The sequence below is a fragment of the Eubalaena glacialis genome, chromosome 4 (assembly GCF_028564815.1).
Source record: "Eubalaena glacialis isolate mEubGla1 chromosome 4, mEubGla1.1.hap2.+ XY, whole genome shotgun sequence".
Classification (NCBI taxonomy): domain Eukaryota; kingdom Metazoa; phylum Chordata; class Mammalia; order Artiodactyla; family Balaenidae; genus Eubalaena; species Eubalaena glacialis.
In genome coordinates, this window is record NC_083719.1 from 60363098 (window position 1) to 60383120 (window position 20023).

Below are 20023 nucleotides of genomic sequence, written 5' to 3' on the forward strand. Positions count from 1 at the left end.
GAGACGCAGACAAGTTAAGTCAGTTCCCCAAGGCACACAGCTGGTAAGTGGCAGAGCTTGGGTTCAATCTCAGGCTTCTGCCTCTAGAGTTTGTGCTTTGAACCATTGCACTATATGCCTCTCAAAAGACAGGCAAGGTCCTTGCTCTTACGGCGTTTACATTCTTAGTAGGTGAGTCTGTCAAACAAATAAATATGATATAATCTGCCAGGTAGTAAGAAATACAATGAAGAGAAATAAAATTGGGTGAGGAGTTTTAGAGGATGATGGGGGTTGATGGTTTAGCTAGTGTATTATTTGCTTGGGCTGCCGTAACAAAATACCACAGACTGAGTAGCTTAAACAACAGTTTATTTTCTCATGGCTCTGGAGGTCCAAGATCAAGGTGTCTGTGGAATTGGTTTCTTCTGAGGCTTCTCTCCTTGACTTGCCAATGGCTGCCTTCTTGCTGTGTCCTCGCTGGGTTTCCTTCTGTGTGTGCACAGCCCTGGTGTCTCTCTTTGTCCTAATCTCCTCTTCTTATACCAGTCATTGGATTAAGTCCTCTCCAAATGGCCTCATTTAAACTTAATCGCCTCTTAAAGGCCCCTTCTCTGGATACAGTCACATTCTCTTGTACTGTGTGGGTTAGGACTTCAACATATGAATTTGGAGGGGACACAGTTCTGACCACAACGTTCTGCCCCTTTTCCCCCCAAATTTCTGTCCTTCTCAGAGACAAAATGCATTCATCTACATCCCAGAAGCCCCAAAATCTTCACCCATTCTAGCATCAACTCAGAGTCCCAAGTCTCACCAAAGTATCTAAATCAGGTGTGGGTGAAACTTGAGATTCATCCTGAGGCAAAAATTCCTCTCCGGCTGTGAAGCTATGCAACCCAGAAGTTTTGTGCTTCCAAATTACAAAGGAGGGACAGCCATACAATAGACATTCCCTTTCTAAAAGCGAGAAATTAGAAAGAAGAAAGGGGGTGATGGATCCCAAGGGAGTCTAAAAAGTAATGGGGCAAATTCTCATTTTAAGGCTCCAGAATAATCCGCTTGGTGGTCTGTCCTTTGGGCTCACCAGGCTGGTGGCCCTGCCTTCCAGACCCACAGGAACCCAGGAAGAGACAGCCTTGCCCTTTAAGGAGGAGCCGGTCTGGTCCTGTGGTGGGAGTGGCAGCCCTCTCAATCTCTGAATCTCCTTGGGGTCATTCTTCCCTTATCCTGATGGATAACACAGCCAGAAAGCTCTATTGTCCCATCCCCTAGAATCCCAGAGGTCTGACAGCCTTCCTTCACTGTTGCCCTGTCTTTGTCCCCTTTAGTCTAAATGAGCATAACCCCATCCCTATTCCTGACTTTCGCTGAGATGGCTGATTACATCGGTGAGTCACATTCTTTATGCAGTGATTGTCTAGCTACACCCTCTGTGTTCTCTCCAGAACATAGTTTCTTATTTTTTGCAGTGTTGATAGCCTGTGAATTTTCGAAATCTTCAAGTTCTGTTTTTTTTTTTTTGTTTTGGTGGTGGTGTTATTTGTGTGTGTGTGTTTTGCTTAACAAGTTCTTCTTCAATTTCTCTCTCTACTTTTGTATTTTACTGTCAGCAGCATGGGATGATCTAGGCTGCATTCTTGATTTGTTAACGTTTCATTTATTCATTAATGAGGATTCCTCCTTTACTTTCCAAGCCTTAAAGCCAGGTTGTTAACATGGTTAGAGGTACGTGAAAAAGATAAATATACTTAACATTTTCCTTAAGAGGGAATTTTATTGGTTATGTGTCTCAACCCATATGCTTTAAAAAAAAAATAAAAAATTTAGAGTGCCTTTGTGTCTTTTCCTGCTTCCACCCCTCATGACAAACTACCATTTCCCCGCCTATACCCATACCCCTGTCTTCATCAGTGTTCTTTTAATGTTTGCTACCACAAGACTCCATTTTGGCTCAAGTGCTTGGTGTAATCAGCAAACAGCCTCTTGCTTTCTATACACTGGAAAGAGACAGAAACTTTAGAACACACTGGATTTCATTATTTTCTATTATTGAAAATACATGTTTATGATAAAAAATTAAGTTACAAGAAAAGATGACGAACCTTACCAACCCACAGGGAAAACCACTGTTAATATTTTGCTATATGTTTCCAGTCTGTGTATATTTATTTAAAGATATATAATTGTAGAAAAAAAATTATCTTACTATACAATTTTGCATCCTCTACTTTTCTCTTAATTTACCCCCACTGTTTTTCCATTTTCTTAAATATTCTATGAAAATATCTCAAGTGGCTGTATAATATTCTGTGCAATGGATAAGCATTCTTTTTAGACGCTTACATTGTTTACAGTTTTTGCATTGCACACAAGTCTTGGACCATAGCTGTATTTAGGAAGTTATATTCACAAAGTAAAATATCTGGGCTGTATTCTAAGTTTCCTGATGTAGTCTTTCAAGAAGTAGTATAATGAGTTGGTTAATGTGCAAATTTCAGAGTGACATTTGGGTTCAGATTTGGGGGGGCGTTCAAATTTTTTCCACATATATATGATCTTGGGCAAGATATTTCATCTTTCTTGATATCTGACTCAGTTTTTTTTTTTTTTAAAGATGATAACTCATTGGGTTATGGGAAGAATAAATAAAACTTTTTTTTTTTTTTTCAAAGACAAAATAATAATTTTAATTCCATTTCAGAAAAAGCTGTCACATGAATTTGGATTAGAAAACATGACAATAAGAGGCTTGGTTTTTCTGGAAATGCAAGGAAGAGAAATAATCCTTAATAGGTTCAATGATAGTTTTCTGGATCTTCCCCTTGCATCAAAAGCTATATATCTTCTTCTCCCCAAAGCATGTTCTCCAAGAGCCAACTTACTCTCTTCATCTCCCTCTAGCCGGGACAGGCTAATTCCCCTCCACCCCCGCCCCTCTTCTTTCAGTCACACTGTGTGGGTGTTAAAGACCCTGGGCTCTGACCAATTAACAGAATTGTCCTTTAAGCCAGCAACCCACAGGCAGTGGCAACCCAAGCCCCACTCCCAGTCCCCAAGGCAGAGGCCACAGAGTGGCATTGTTTCCACTGTCTTAGGAAGAAGAAGCCAAAAGCTGACCCTCAGCACAAATCAAGGCCTAATATGGAGAGAGAATGAGTGCTCCCAGGCCCAGAGTAGGCTGCAAGCTGGGGGCAGGAAAAGGGAGTTTTTACAGTCATTCCATCTTTAGAAATAAGGGGAAAACTGGATCCTTTTCCACTACTCTGGTTCTATAAGGTACTCTTACTGCTGAGCTCCAAGGGGATCTGCAAGCACAAAAGGGTCTAAACAAATCAAGATAACTCTGCCATGGCCTAAGATAAGAGTAACAAACAGGAAGATGGGTCAATGCAATAACTGGTAGGAAGATGATGCTGGGAACGTCGGCTCTTCACATGGCTGCCAGCCCTACAGAGGACAACACGGTAAGAACCAAGACAACCACTCCAGACTGGTATAGCTGGGAAATCGTCAGGCCTTTTCCTAGGTCCCACATCAAGTGTCGGATCCCATTCCAGGTGTGATACGTGAGAGGGAAGACGAGTGCAAATTTGGCTGTGTGGATCAGCGCTGGCCCCAAACACAGGGACTTTACAAGTTCCAAATGAGACTCAAAGCTCCCAGGGACCAAGAGGGCTGACAAGCCAAAAAGAGAGACCCCTGCACTCAAGGCAATACCAGTGCCACGGTGGCAAATGGACATCGCCATGGGAAGAGACCATCTGTAGATAGTGACATGGGGAGACAAAGGACGGTTTGAACCAGTGTTCTTATTCCAGAACCTCTCCATCTCTTCTTTGGCTGTGGTTCCCAAAGGGACAGCACTTCTGATACAGAGCAGAGGACTAAGGTGGGCACGGAGGCAATGATGGCCAACACGTCTCAACAAAAGCGCAGCCATCTTGGGTTCCGGCCTGGACGGAAGTCAAATAAAACTTTTTAAAGCTCCATGCCCTAAACTAATAGAATTGCAGTAATTATTTATTATTATATCTCCGATCGCTTTCCAGAAAGTTTGTACCAGTCGTTTACAACTGTTCACACATACTGGGGAGAAGATTGTATAGCTGAGAACCTACAGGCCGGATTCTAGACGCCAGTGGAGGGCATAAAACATTGGAAGATTCCAGGGAGGTGTGACTTATGGCTCCTCTCATGCTCACCCTTGGTCCCTGGATACCAAAGGCTCCACGGCTGTACATTTTCCTGCTTAAACATTTCTTTTAAAGCATATATATTTCTGTAATCCCCACTCAGGTACTGGCTATCCTGAATACCTTTAGCTTTTTGTTTTTTCCAGTATATGAGTATTATTCCAGAAAAATGTTTAAGTCAAAGTATTGTTAAAGCACTATTAAATATTTAACACTTGAACCACTTGAACTAAGGTATCAGCCAAAAACCATAATACTGAACATATTAGCTGTTGTCTCTCTCTCTCACTCCCCTCCCAACCAAATGATGAAGCTTATGACCAGCCTTTTGCCTAATGTGCACAGTAATGTTAAAAATAAGTACGTTTGGGGGTTTTTCTTTTTCTCATTTATGTATGTATGTATGTATGTATGTATTTTTTTGGCTGCATTGGGTCTTCGTTGCTGCGCGTGGGTTTTCTCTAGTTGCGGCGAGCACGGGCTTCTCTTCATTGCGGTACGTGGGCTTCTCATTGTGGTGGCTTCTCTTGGGGAGCACGGGCTCTAGGCGCGCGGACTTCAGTAGTTGTGGCACACAGGCTAAGTAGTTGTGGCTCGCGGGCTCTAGAGCGCAGGCTCAGTAGTTGTGGTGCACGGGCTTAGTTGCTCCGCGGCGTGTGGGATCTTCCCGGACCAGGGATGGAACCCTTGTCCCCTGCATTGGCAGGCGGATTGCCATGTTTTGGGTTTTAAATTTTTTATTTTATAGGCTTTATGCAATGTCTGCCCATCTAGAAATTTTAATACACGTAGATATATATATATATATATATTTTTTTTTTTTTGTATTTGTGTTTCTGTATATGCCAAGCCAGCTGTCTCTCCAGGTATATTCTAATATCAGTATGATACCTCCTAGGTAGATGATTAATTGGTCCAAACCTAAATAGAAGTACAGTAAATATCTGATTTTTGCCTGGAGTTAGGAAGAATTATGAAGAGCATATATTTAAGCAACAGTGTAGTCTGTGAAGTAATTAACAAATTTTTTTCAAAATTTCTTTCAAAATAATTTTCAAAAGTTAATCAGACATATTACAGATTGGGCTACAAAGTTTGCAGGCATTCTTATATCCATAAATGCCTCAGGCCATTCCACTTATTTCTATTCTCCTTATCCTATGTTTAAGAAACATAGAGGAAGAAGGGTTAAAATAATGCATTAAATATCGTTTTCTAAGAAATAACTCACCAAAGAGATTCTTGGAAAAATTTGTTTAAAGAGAAGGGAGGGACTTCCCTGGTGTCGCAGTGGTTAAGAATCCGCCTGCCAATGCAGGGGACACGGGTTCCATCCCTGGTCCGGTAAGATCCCACATGCCGTGGAGCAACTAAGCCCGCGAGCCACAACTACTGAAGCCCGCGCACCTAGAGCCCTTACTCTGCAACAAGAGAAGCCACTGCAATGAGAAGCCCGCGCACCGCAATGAAGAGTAGCCCCTGCTCGCTGCAACTAGAGAAAGCCTGCACGCAGCAACGAAGACCCAGTGCAGCCAAATATAAATAAATAAATAAATAAATAAATTTATTTTAAAAAATAGATAGATAGATAAAAGAGAAGGCAACCATGTGAGTGACATCTGGGCACCAGCTATCTGCTAGGTTCCATACTGGTGCTGTTTCATTTAATCCTCCATAACTCCTGAACTAGTGGCATCCTAACATCGGTGAGAATATGAGACTTACTGCCCAGGAAACTGAGGGACTTTGCCTGATTCACCACGTGGAACCAGGTCTGGAAAGTACTTGATGCTCAAAAATATTAATTGGATTAATTAATCTGTCAAGGTTACACATCTGGGGAGCGAATAGCCCAGATTCAAACTTGGGGACATGCTAATAATAATTGTGGTTAATGTTTGCCAGGCTCTTACTATGTGCTGGGCACAGTGCTAAATATATTATACAGATTCTCATTTACTCCTTACAAAAGCCCTCCAAGGGTAGATAGTTTAACTATCTTTATTTTACAGAGAAATCACTAGTATTATGCTAGAACTAGGATTTGAACTCAGAAAGTGTGAGCCCAAATGCCATGATTTTAGTCACCAAACTGTACTGCTTTTATCAGTTACCTGTCATTTCATCATATGAAATATTACCAAGTGATTTGGGAAAAAGGAGTTTCATGGTCAAAAAAAATTGGGGGGAAACATTGCATTAAAAAGTAAACTTGGTTCCTGACTTCAGGAATTCTCTGAGCTTTCAGGATGCTGATGCAACTTATGAATCCTCAAGAGAAGACATAGAATGCAACATTTTCTAAGTTCATTTGGCCCCCTTTCCCACCAGGACTGTATTAGCATCTCACTGAGCCAGTATTCTGTGGAACGCAGTTCGTGAAATGCTTGCCAAACTCGACAGAGGGTTGCTGTATCATCTCCTTCCTAAAGAGGAGAATGAGAAAGAGGTCCTCAAAAGCCTGCTCCGTGCCTGTTAGGTCTTGGAGTCATACATTGCTTCTTTTCATGGTATTGTAAGTCTGTGTTTTAAAGAAAATAATTAGCATTATTTTAATATTTCACATCATTTTCTTATAGTGAACCAAATAAATTTTATATGAGAGGAGGATGGGGGCCCATGGATGCCTGCCTCAGTTGTGCAATATGTATTTTTCTACATCCCTGTTCCCCTGAGCTAATTAGGCTGATAGAATTGTGGTGACAGTTTTTTTGTTTTTGTTTTTTTAATTGAATATAGTTGATTTACAGTGTTTTAGGTGTATAGCAAAGTGATCCAGTTTTTTAATATGTGTGTGTGTGTATACTTTTTCAGATTCTTTTCCATTATAGATTACAAGATATTGAATGTAGTTCCCCGTGCTATACAGTAGGTCCTTGTTGTTTATTTTATGTATAGTAGCGTGTATCTGTTAATCCCAAATTCCTAATTTATTCCCTCCCCTCCTCGTTGTGACAGTTTTGCCTCAGCCTCCAGTGAATGGAAAGGTTTACCATGAGAACTTAATCTAATCCTAACTTCTGACATTTTACCTCTTATTGGCACAAAAGGGACCAGTTACACTGTACACATAAAAATATCTGGTCGTTGTTTTTATTCTTTTGTAAAATATTTCATATGCTGATTTTCAAAATGTTTCAGGAGAGAAATTGACTTGTAGTACTTGAAAGTTCATGGATTAGGGCACTACATTCAAACAGGGTTTGTGCAGAAAAAACACACTTTCTGTTTCTAGGCCAGCAGCTCTACTTTGGGGACATTTCTTTCATACAGTGCTATATGATAGAGACCAAGATTTATAGTTGGAGATGTCCTGAATAACAACTCAGATAGCAAATGCCTCAGTGAAACAACTTTCCTGTGCTCTGCAAAGCAAAAAGTAGCACAATAGGATGGATGGTTTGTCTCCAGATTTCTATGAGGTGGTATTTTGGGTTTTTGTTTTGTTTTGTTTTGTTTGTTTCTTTTTGGTTCTCGTGCAAGACAGAATGACATTAATTATTTTTCTTTTTGGCCTTAACCTAAAATTGGAAAAATCTTACCTTTCTCTCCCCTTCATTCTTCTCCCAGTATCCTCCCCTGCCACACACCCCTCCTTCTCCCAGTCTCACTTGGAACGGACCTGGTACTTTTACACACAGAGCTACTTATGAAAACCATCTCAACTCAAAAAACAAAAAACAAAAAGCAAAAAAAACAAATTTGAAGACAATCTGCTTGAATGATAGAAAGGAAATTCCTTTTATCTCCATTTTGTTGTGCCTGGTAAGTGATTCAGATTTTCCTTCTGCAGAGAGAAGAGAACGCAAGCAATACTAATACAAAAGAGTCCCATTTCCCGCCCCCCAAAAGGAAAGTGAGGTTCTGCGACAGCCTTGAAGATGCTCATAAGGAATAGCTTCACCTCTGGTTTGGGATGGGATGTTCACATATTGGTGTTGAGGTTCAGTACGAACAACCAATGGAAGGAACAGGGAAGAAGCAGGAAATGCGAGGGCAGCAGGAGGAGACACAGGCCAATTCTGGTTTTCTGTGGGTTTTCAGGTCAAATTGAAGACAGTCTTTTTAACCAATGGTGCTGAGACAACTGGATGTCCACATTCAAAAGAATGAATTTGGACCGTTACCTCTCACCAGTACAAAAAATTAACTCAAAATGGATAAAAGATATAAATATAAGAGTTAAAACTATGAGGCTCTTAGAAGAAAACATAGGTATTTGTGACCTTCAGTTAAGCAGTGGTTTCTTAAATATGACATCAAAGTACAAGCAAGAAAAGAATAGATAAATGGGAGACTTCCCTGGTGGTCCAGTGGTTAAGACTTCACCTTCCAATGCAGGGGGTGCAGGTTCAATCCCTGGTTGGAGAGCTAAGATCCCACATGCCTTGCAGCCAAAAAACCAAAACATAAAACAGAATCAGTATTGTAACAAATTCAATAAAGACTTAAAAAAAAAAAGAATAGATAAATGGGACTTCATCAAAATTACAACCTTTTTGTGCTTCAAAAGACACCATCAAGAAAGCAAAAAGACAACCCACAGAATGAAGAAATATTTTCAAATCATGTACCTGATAAGGGATTTGTATACCAAATATATAAAGAACTCTTATAACTCAATTATTTAAAAAGAAGCCAGCTAAAACATGGGCAATGGATTTGAAAAGACATTTCTCTAAATAAGATATGCAAATGGGCAATAAGCACATAAAAAGACACTCAATATCATTAGCCATCAGAGAAATGAAAATCAAAACCATAATGAGATGCCACTTTGCATCTACTTAGGATGGCTATAATCAAAAAGACAGCTGAGTGTTGGCAAGGAGCTGGGGAAATTAGAATCCTCACACGCTGCTGATGGGAATGTAAAATGTTGCAGCTGCTTTGGAAAAGTCTGGAAGTTCCAAAAAAGATTAAACATAGAGTTACCTTATGACCCAGCAATTCTACTCCTAGGTATACACACAAGAAAAAGCAGAACATAGGTCCTTGCAAAAACTTACACACTAATGTTTACAGCAGCATTATTCATAGTAGCCAAATAGTGGGAAAAACCCAAATGTCCCTAAACTGATAAATAAAATATGATATATATCTATACAGCAGAATATTATTCAACAATGAAAAGGAATGCAGCACTAATATATCCTACACAATAGATGAACCTTGAAAATATTATGGTAAGTGAAAGAAGCTAGTCACAGACGGCCATGTATTTTATGGTTCCATTTATATGAAATGTCCAGAATAAGCAGATCTATAAACAGAGAGTAGATTAGTGGGTTGGAAAATTGGGAGTAAATGGGGAATATTGTAAATGAGTTATAGGGCTTCTTTTCGGAGTGATGAAAACGTTCTAAAATTGTTAAGTGATGGTCTCATAACCCTGTGACTATGGTAAAAGTCACTGCATTATACATCTTAAAAGGGTGTGTGAATTCTCTCTCAATAAAGCTGTTACTAAACACAACAAAATCATATAATTAGTGTCGTACAGAATTCCATTTATAATTTTAGACTCTTGGACTAAAACTCAGCTCAGAGTTTTAAGTGACCTGTTCCAGGGCATCCAGCTAGTGATTGGAAATCCAGACTTCCTGAACATCAGGCCAGTTGTTTTCTGTATTGTGATTGCGACAGGAAGTTTGACCCCAACAGACCATAAAAATCACACTTAATGAATTTTATTGGTTTGGTTGGGTAACACTAGCTTTGTAACAGATACGCCACTGAGGCTGAGGTTGGCAGTAGAAGTTTAATTCTTTTTCAGGTAAGATTCAGTAGCTTTAAGGCGAGGATGAGGGAATGCAGGAGGCTCTTTACCACACAGATAACCCAGGTCCCTGAGTTACTCAGGGACCCAGGCTGATGGGAGATCTTCCATCTTCTCTTTCAAGGTCGCCCTGGGCTTTAGCATCCTGCTAGCAGATGGGGGGAGGGGAGAGTGGAGGCTTTTGAAACATAGATCCAAAGGATATTCAGCCCACGTGATGACTGGGTACTAGTTTAGAAGTTTGCATATCATGGTCCCTGCTTCCCTGTGAGGTAGTTTAGTACCCTGAGAGCGGTGTTAGGGAGCCAACCTAGCTGGTTATTCTGGAGCAGAGTTTACTGACTGTTCCAGAAGAATGGTCTTGCTATCATCAGTCAATCTTTATTGATCATATACTGACTAATAATTGATAAGTTTCCAAGCTGTATATTATGAGGAGACTCTTAGAGATCCTGCCTTGTCTTGCCAGAGTTCTCGAGGAGGTGACCCCATTTAGACAGACTCTAAGCTTCCCATACCCAGCACCCAGTTACAACAGCACCCGCAAGACGCAGCCAAGGCTGTCTGTCACTTACAGTTGTGAGGTAGGTGACTGACAAAGAGGGAGTTCCAAGGGAATAAATGGAACCCTAGGACGTTTACTCAACTTTGACAGCGAATGTACTATGCTCTGACCTTACACCGAAGAGCGAAAGCGTCTGCATCTCCAAACCATGGGGCCTTTACTCCTACTCTGGAGGAAGCCTGGAGTGTCCTGTTACCACTTTTATTTTACACTAGGCTGTGAGACTGCCTTCTTCTGTTTGAGTTGTCAGAGTTAAAAATTGGAATTTGAGGGGCTTTTTTAAAAAAAATTTTATTGAAACACAAATAATTTACAATGTTAATTTCTGCCGTGCAGCAAAGTGATTCAGTTATACATACACATATTCTTTTTCATATTCTTTTCCATTATGGTTTATCACAGGATATTGAATATCCTGTGCTATACAGTAGGACCTTGTGGTTTATTCTGTATGTAATAGTTTGCATCTGCTAATCCCAGACTCCCAGTCCATCCCTCCCCCACACCCCTCTACCTTGGGAACCACAGGCCTATTCTCTCTCTTTTTTTTAAAAATAAATTTATTTATTTATTTTTATTTGTTTATTTTTAGCTGCATTGGGTCTCCGTTGCTGTGCGCGGGCTTTCTCTAGTTGCAGCGAGCAGGAGCTACTCTTCGTTGCGGTGCACGGGCTTCTCATTGCGGTGTCTTCTCTTGTTGCGGAGCACGGGCTCTCGGCACGCGGGCTTCAGTAGTTGGGACACGCAGGCTCAGTAGTTGCGGCTCACGGGCTCTAGAGTGCAGGCTCAGTAGTTGTGGCGCACGGGCTTAGTTGCTCCGCGGCATCACAAGCCTGTTTTCTATATCTGTGAGTCTGTTTCTGTTTTGTAGATAAGTTCATTTGTGTCATACTTTAGATTCCACATATAAGTGATATCATATGGTATTTGTCTTTCTCTTTCTGACTTACTTCAGTTTAGTAAAAATTATAATCTCTAGGTCCACGCATGTTGCTGCAAATGGCATTATTTCATAATTTTTTATGGCCGAGTAATATTCCATTGTATATATGTACCACATACATATTCTTTATCCACTCATCTGTCGATGGACATTTAGGTTGCTTCCATGTCTTGGCTGTTGTAAATAGTGCTGCTATGAACATAGGGGTACATGTATCTTTTTGAATTAAAGTTTTTTCCGGATATATACCCAGAAGTGGGATTGCTGGATGGTATGGCAACTCTATTTTTAGTTTTTTGAGGAACCTCCATACTGTTTTCCATAGCGGCTGCACCAGTTTACATTCCCACCCACAGTGTAGGAGGGTTCCTAGAGGAGCTTTTTGATGTCTTTCAATTAGTAGCTCTATGGCCTTGGCTTTTCTGGGCCTCAGATTAGCATCTGCAAGTGGTGATCCTAATAGCACTTTTCCTTATGGGGTGGGCTCGAGGATTAAATGATAATCCCCGTCAAGTATTAAATCCAGGTTCTAGAATAAAATAGTGCTAATAAACACTAGTTACCATTGATGGTAATAGCATTTTCTTTTGACTTTCAAGGTAGTGAAACATTGATGCCTAATGTTGCAAAAATGCTACATTTACAAGTCATTGGCAGTGTCCTAAAAGATGTTATGATGTAACTGTGATGCTTGGAAAATGTTTTTCTTAAGCAGTCAGAATCTTTCATTTAATAACAATCTGTTGGGTACCCACTATCTGTAAATACATTTGCAGGACAAAGGGATTATGAAAAGGAGGAAGAGATGGCTTTTGCCTTTGAGTACTTCATGATGTCATATGCATTAGCAATGGCTACATTTTAAATAGGCTATAGTTAACCTAAGTTTTTAGAATAGTTAGTGTTTTCAGCCAACTACACATATATTCTAACACAGACAAAAATTAAGGTGATTATCTTTTTAAAAAGTAAGCCCAAATCTAAAATATCACACTTCAGAGTTGTTTTTATTTTAGCTTCCTGCCCCTTGGTCCCAAATGTCAATTTATCTCCCCCACTCCTACTACAAATTGTCAATTTACCTCTCTCCCACCCTTCATACATCTACCCCCGATTACGGGATTATTATAAAGCAGTTATATACTGTTGTGTTAAAAACAATTTTGTACATTTTTTCAAGATAATTATTTGAAAAAAGGTTTGTTTTAATGTGAAGTAGCATAATGCTGTAATTTGTAGTTTATTTAGATTAGAAACTTGGTCTAGTGCAGTGGCTTTTAATTTGGCCAGATTTTTATCAAAAAGGCAACGTTGTTATTGATTTCTTACATTTTAAAAAATTCATCAAGACTTTGGTACTCTTACGTTCATTTGAAGCCCTTGTTTGTTATGTGAAAGCAAACTTGTCACCTCATTTTATCAGTTCCTTGTTCTCCCAGTTTCCCCAGTCCCCCTAGGATGTTAGACCTGGGGGAGACCTTAACATCCCATCCCTCTCATCTCCTGCCCCTTTAGCAGAGGAGAAAAATGAGGCCCAGAGAGGTTAGGGGGCATGCCTGGGGTCACACAGTGGATGTGGGGCTGAGTCCTCCCTCCGCACGGTGCCCCTCTCCCTGGCTGGGAATATTCTCTTTCCTTTGACCCCCTCCTGCACTTTCTAAGCTGTCACCAAGTCTTGTTACCGTTTCCTTGAAATGCCTCTTGTTTTCCTCCCTTCCCATTTCTTCCTGTCTCATCCAGTCCCTCAACTCCTCACAATGGGAAAGGCTGATGGAGCGCTTATCTTTGGGGCCTCCATCACACAAGATTACTTTTCTCTAATTACCACTGTCAGCCTGTCACTCCTCTGCTACGAAGCTGCCAAGAGCTCCCTGCTTCCTGTGGCAACAGACGTCATCACTTCTCCACTTACTCCAGCTCCTTCAGAACCTCACTTCACTGTGTGTGCTCAGCTTTATTCCTTTCTTCCCATGAACCCCAAAGGCCCAGAGTCTTCTCTGGGTTTGCTCCGTGAATCAGCCATGTTTCCTTTATGGCTTTAGTATGTCCTGCTCCCCAGCTCCGAAGCGCTTCCCCTGCCTTTCCAAATACTCCCCTTTTCTAGGCCAAATCCAGATCCCACCACCTTCTCATTGTTTTCCCTATTACTCCAGTGATAATCCAATGATCCCCTTTATTCCCCAACTTTTTCTTCTTATGCACTAACATGTAGCATTGGGCAGCATAGCCTCTCTTACATGGCTCTCTGGTTTTTCCCCACAATTGTGTTGCCTTCTCAATTATGTTTAATGCTCTTTGAAGGCAGGGCTTATGTTCATGTTTTTCTCATATACTCCACGTTTTACATTGCCTAAATAAGTGGTCGGTAAATACTCCTTGCTTATCAGGGACTCTTTGAGCTTTTCTAAGATGTTGGCCAGAGCTGCAAGCCATTGAGACATTTTACAGTGTTCACTGCTTGGATCAGGTTGTTAATACTGCAAAACAGCCCTCTCCCGACTGCCAAGTGTTGATGGGATTGGCACTGTTGTTGTTAATGATCTTCTGGGGGGACTGGCTATATAGGTGTGGAGCTCACACTCATAGTTGGTGATTGGGCGGTGGGTTCGTGGCAGGGAGGTGAGAGCTTGCACCCCTGCCTCTTGGGTCTTACAGTAGGGAAGCGCATTATTCTCTGAGCTCCACAGATTCTCAGCACACCAGTGTGAAATGGGAACTGGCCTGGCTCCCCTCCCACTGTGTGTTTTTGAGCCAGTAATGACCTTGGTGCTCTCTTTTCTACAATACTGGCACAATGTCCTAAGATTTAATCTCATCTTTTTCAGAATCCAGTAAATAGCTTCCCAAAAAAGGTAAGCATGCTGTAATAAGTTCCTGGTATTGGAAAAAGGAATGTGTCTTATTTAAAGAAGACAGCGTCTGCTTTCTGAATTTCACTGTCCCTTTTCCATGCTTTCTACCTTTCCTGGTAGTCATTTCCAGACTGAGGCAACTGCAAATTTTACTGCACCTGGGACTACACTCTCCCCACAGCATAACCCCTACAAGAATGTCCTCCACTAAGGGCTCATAAACTTGGAACTGTTTTTTTCTGTAATGTCAGCAAGACTCATTCCACCCATACAAATACGGTTTGGCCTTTTTCCTCTTTGGCGCAAAAGAGAATTGGCAGAGACTCTGATAAAAAGTGAAGTTGACAAGCTCTGGCTTGGAAGTGAGTTCAGTGCCTCTGGGCTTGTCGTCCCCCTTGTTCCTGTGTGTTCTGAATTCTTGTCCCACCCAGAAAGTTCTCTCTTCCCATCTGTGACACCTAAAGATGTTTCACATCCTGCTCCCTTTGTTAATGTCTCCATCACAGGTAGTAAGATACTGCATCTCTTCATTTATAGAAAGTTACTGAACTGGAGTTACCTTAAGGTTTTTTTAATCCCTTTAGGTGGATGGAAGTCTGCTTAGTTGAAGAATTGCCACCAACCACTGAACTGGAAGAAGGGCTCCGGAACGGAGTTTACCTTGCAAAGTTAGCCAAGTTCTTTGCCCCCAAAATGGTATCGGAGAAAAAGATCTATGATGTGGAACAAACACGTTATAAGGTAACTGAGATCTAATTGGTTCTGGCCTCCAGCTCAAAGTGAAAGTTCAGTCTTTCCCTTCCTTTCCTTTCTTTTAGTGTTTCTATAAGGATTTTGTGGGAGATGGGGTGTGGGGAAAGGGGATGTCCTTGGTCTTTTAAGCCTGTTAATAATCATTCCTGAGGCAGCAGCAATTTTAAAAGCAAAGCATTTTTCTATTTCTGGTCTGAGGCTGAGAGACCTCTGCTTTGTGGGGCTTCCCAACTCCCACCCCCATTATTCCTTCATGGAGGTCATTTTATTAGTGCTAGTAACTGTAAGAGTGGGGGGCCCTCTACCCCTCCTTTTTTCACCATCAACACAGTTTATTACTCCCTTTGTTCTCATCAAGGAATAAAGTACCCAACTGGGACTTGAACTTGTGGCCTTAAAGAGTTAGGCCCAAGGTGATTTAAAAAAAAAATTCTGATATTGAATAGTCAGGAACTCCTTTCCCTTTGGTGTTTAAAGCAAATTAAGACTACCCTTTTTATATGGAACTAGTTTTAAGAATTATTTCATGGCTAATTTGGGAAGGCATATGGGTGAGAAAACCAAACCAAAATAAATACCAATCTTGTATTAATGAAAAAAATTCTGATATCTTACAGATACATGTTTAAGTATTTTCAGGTAAAGTGATACATCTATGATTTGCTTCAAAATAACTGGGAGGAGGGTGGACAGATGATTCAAGACTGGCCATGAGTTCATAGTTGTTGAGATTAGATGAGGCATGCAAATGAGTTCATTATACTATTCTGTCCAATTTTTATGTTTGAAATTTTCCATTAAAAAGTAAAGGAGGAAAAAGTAAACACCAGCCTGAAAGACCCCTTCATTATATGTGTCTTCAAAAGGGAATTTTAAAATGTGTGCTGTTCCCTCCTGGAACATGTGATCCGTTCTCCACTTCGGGTCAGGGTTTCTAAAGCTTCTTTGAAACTTGATTCTTTATTTTCTTAATATATTGTATTTGGTTTTTTATATCAGTATTTTTTATCTGCAGATTTTCAAGTATCCTTAAAAGTTATTTCTCTTAAAATTTCAAGGGTAACATTAAGTATAGTTGAAAATGGAATGATTTTCCATTTATTGCATGTCACACTACCCTTCAGTTGTTATTGAGACAAAATTTATTTTTAAAATATGTATATTGAATTCAGAGCAAATGTTTGAGTAATGGTTTATGCTAACAGTAGACAAGATGAATTGACATCTTTTTTGACAACTCTCTTTTCATCATCTAGCCTAAAAGGGAATTGAGCAAAAGTTTCTGCCTTGAATAACGTTATGAATAAAAGTGTTTGCATATCTTAAAATAAGTTTGAGTTTATTAAGTCATGTGTTTATTAACTCTAGATGTTTCTCCCTAGAGTAAGTTTTCGGCCTTTTGGAAGACTTAAGTGAAACAAATGACTTAGCCAGCCAAAATTAAAGTTTTTTTTTTTTTTTTGAGGAATACTTTAAAAGTTCAGAAAAGCACGGTAAAAAATAATTTGTATCCCCCTTGTCACAAAATAAATGAACATTTATTCACATTTTAGAGCACGATTTTTCTTTTATTTTCATTACTGTAATGGTAGTTACCAAGATCTAGGCCTATGAGTACTAACAGCCATGTAGATTTGATGATAGAGTTAAAGTGTAGTTGGCTCCAGGCCTCCCTGGAAAGGGATTGTGGGTATTTTGTTTTGATGTGTGGATAGTGAGAATCAGGCCAGAAAGACAGACCTTTAGTGAAGGTGAGACTCAGAGCAGCGGGTGGGCTAATTCTTCCCTCTCCTGGCACATTATACACCTTGAATATAGGTGTCTCTTCCCAGTTCAGCTGTGGACCCCCTCATGGCAACTTAAACAGGTACTGTTTCCTCCTGGCATCAGAGATCCTATTATTTGAATCAATAGCAGCTTCTCTTTGGGATGGGGACGGGGAAGTGATTCCAATTTCTTGTTAAAAAATAAAATACCTGCGGCACCTAAGCAGATGATGACATCCCTGAGCAAAACATAGTGACAGAGGGAAGTGTTCTATGTTGCTGTCGCCCGTGCCGTCAGGCCCCCGCTGGGGTGCACAGAAGAAAGGATGCTAGGAGAGGCATGGGAAGAAGGGAGGTGGTGGATGGAGGGTGGTAGATGCCAGCTGTGATGTGGGAGAAACACGGGACAAATGGAAACTACCCCTCTGTTAATTCACTGGAGAAAAGAGGCTTTTATAAAAAAAAAAAAAAAAGAGGTTTTTCTTTTTCTCCTTTTATTAGATCCTTGAAAGTTCCTTGAATGGGAATTGTCAGTGATTTGCCATATAATCATAAGTTTTTATTTTAAGGCCATTTCATTTCTTCTACAGAAATGAAAGGAGACCAGTATTAGTGGGCAGGAGACTTAGCTTCCCGTTCATGTGTTCTTCAGGTCTAAAGCCCGTCACGTGGTCCTTTCTAAGGAGCACTAAATTACGGGACTGTGGCAGAGATGTTGAAACACAAGAGAACACTTGCTAACCTAGGCCCGTCTCTTGATGTGCTGTCTGGAAACCATGAGTTCAGTGAGCCTGGGTGCTCGCTGCAGGGTCTGCCTGGACCGCAGCCATAAAATATGACCCACCTGTTGGGCAGGGTGTCCCCAAGGCAAAAGCTCTGTCCCAAATCTCAAGACCTCATTTGTGGCACTGATGATGGCTTTGAGCTAAGTAGATGGGAGCTTTCATGCTGCCCCATCCTCTTTGTCTGCCAGCTTATGAACAGCCTTGGCCCTTCATTAACTTAGGTTTAGAAAGATATGCTAGGTATTAGAGTTAAACCTTCCAATGAGTGTTCTTTCCCTGACCATTCCCACCACCCCCTTCCAGGTCTGAGTTGCGTGATCATGCCATGCACACATGGACACACCATGGTGTACTGTAATGATTATTTTGTCATGAAGGCAAGAACTGTGTGTGTCTCCTCTGTCATATCCTCAGTGAATGGTGCAGGTTCTGGCCCATAGGGTGTGCTAGGGAAATAGCTGTTGGGTGAAGGAACGAATGACAGTAGTTCATAGCAAGCCAAAGTGCTCTGTTTCTTGTCTTCTATGCTTTATTCAATACTTTATTCAATATTTACTGAAACTCTTCCTCTAAGTGTGATGCTCAAACTTCCTGTGGGACCCCCTGATGGGTGTGTGTAAAAACGTCAACTTTTGGGCCCCATCCCAGACTACTGAGTCAGGCAGAATCTTAGCCAGGGACCCAGGAAGCTGCATTCTTAATAATCACCCCAGGCAGTTTTTTTCTTATAGTCTACAAAGGTTTGAGAACCACTGCTCTAATAGGCAGACACACATTAATATAATACATTTTAATAAAGTTATACAGAAAGCAGATAAAATTGTCCTCAGATGGAAATACATAAAGGATAGGACTCAATTATCCATGCAGTACTTATTAGTACCTACCATGTGGCAGCCACTGTTCCAGGCACCAAAGGCAGAGTAGGCAGCAGGGCAGACATGATTTCATGGTCAGTTGGAGAGACAGCCTGTGAGTAAAACAGACAGTTGTGAATTGTGATAAGTGTATGAAGGAAGAAATGAAAGCCAGAATTATTGACAGATAGCCATGGGCTTCTCTGAGGAGACATTTACTCTGAGGCTGGAAGAATGAGAGGAAAGTCGTCCGTGTGGAGAGTTAAGGGTAGGGAATGGGGAGGATGGTCCAGAGAGAAGGGACCCATTTGTGAGCAGCTCAAGGAAGGAAAGAGCTTGGCCAAGTTGAGTGGCTGAAAGGCTACGGTGAGGGCAGTGGTAAGAAATGAGACTAGGAGGGAAGCAGAGACAGGTTACTCAGTGACACATGGAGGACCTAAGTACAATGAGTGACTTCATCCTAAGTACAGCGGGAAGCTGTTTCAGTGTTGGCAGAGACATCATGGTACAGTATGTGCTTTAGAAAGATTTCTCTGCTGCTGTGTGGAGAACACATTGGAGGGAGGGTGGACCTGCAGGCAGAGTGCATGAGGGGATTACTCAGTCCAGGTGACAGGTGACAGTGGCCTGCAGAGACAAGAAGTGAGTGGATTCAAGAGGGAAAACAAAGGGTGAATCCTGGAAAGGGGCTGGAAATGGGTGGAGGGCAGTGAAGAGAAGACGGCTGGGTAGATGGTGGGAGCCAACCAAGAAGAGTGTGGTCAGTTCCAAAGGGAGTTGGGCTGGTAAAGAAGCCAGGAAGGTTTCCATGGTGGGGCTTGAAGGATGAATGTTCCCAAGCCAACTAGGATGACCAAGAGAAAGAGGAGGAGGAGGTAGGAGGGGCATTCCTCGGAGAGGATTCAGTCTGATAAGGCTCAAAGCCGAAGAACACTATCACTCTGGACAGTGCACTGACAGTTGCAGACGTACAATAAACGCGCATTGAACATTTAGGTGGGCCTTAGATAGGGAAAGCAGATACATAGTGGTCAGTAGTATGAGCTGTAGAACCAAAACACCTCAGAATCTGGCTTCACCACTAACTTTGCCTCTGTGAGCTTCAGTTTCCTCCGATGTAAAGTGGGAAAATAGTAACAATATCAACCTTGTTGAGAAATCGTGAAGAACAAATGTGATCTATGCAAGGCGCTTGGCCCAGTGCCTGCCTGATAGAGGTAAGCACGCTGTAAGTAAGTGTTACAGGTGTTTGTTCTGAGGCTCCGTGAGCAGTAAATTGACCAGAATATTTGGACTTGAAGTCAGGGAATTCTGCAAGCTAGTCTTGACCCAGAGCTCAACAAGTTAGGTCAACTCGAGTGTCTTAAATACTTAGGGTGTCAGTTGCCTCATCTATAAAATGAGCAAATTAGAATAATTACTGGTTTTAAACTACCTCATAGTTCTAAAATGCTTTGATCCTAATATGTAAGAAGTTACCATCCAAAGAAGACTTACATAATACCTCATCTATTCAGTTTAAACTGCAGTAATCTTTTGTGCTGGTGC

The 20023-nt window shown here is 41.2% G+C and overlaps 2 protein-coding genes across 2 annotated transcripts in view; one reads left to right on the top strand and one right to left on the bottom strand.

The window, feature by feature from the left end:
• Positions 1-20023, top strand: part of IQGAP2 (IQ motif containing GTPase activating protein 2) — a 283554-nt gene that overhangs the window by 128746 nt on the left and 134785 nt on the right. Inside the window, exon 3 of the mRNA XM_061189375.1 lies at positions 14899-15055. Coding sequence (XP_061045358.1) covers positions 14899-15055 — 157 coding nt within the window. The remainder of the gene's footprint in view (positions 1-14898; positions 15056-20023) is intronic.
• Positions 2654-3940, bottom strand: LOC133089774 (succinate dehydrogenase cytochrome b560 subunit, mitochondrial). Its single transcript, XM_061187921.1, has one exon. It carries the CDS (start codon positions 3920-3922, stop codon positions 3413-3415), a length of 510 nt encoding a protein of 169 aa, XP_061043904.1. The 5' UTR covers positions 3923-3940; the 3' UTR covers positions 2654-3412.

Excerpts from the sequence above, each read along its gene's own strand:
- LOC133089774 (XM_061187921.1), bottom strand. The coding sequence starts at position 3,922 with ATGGCTGCGCTTTTGTTGAGACGTGTTGGCCATCATTGCCTCCGTGCC.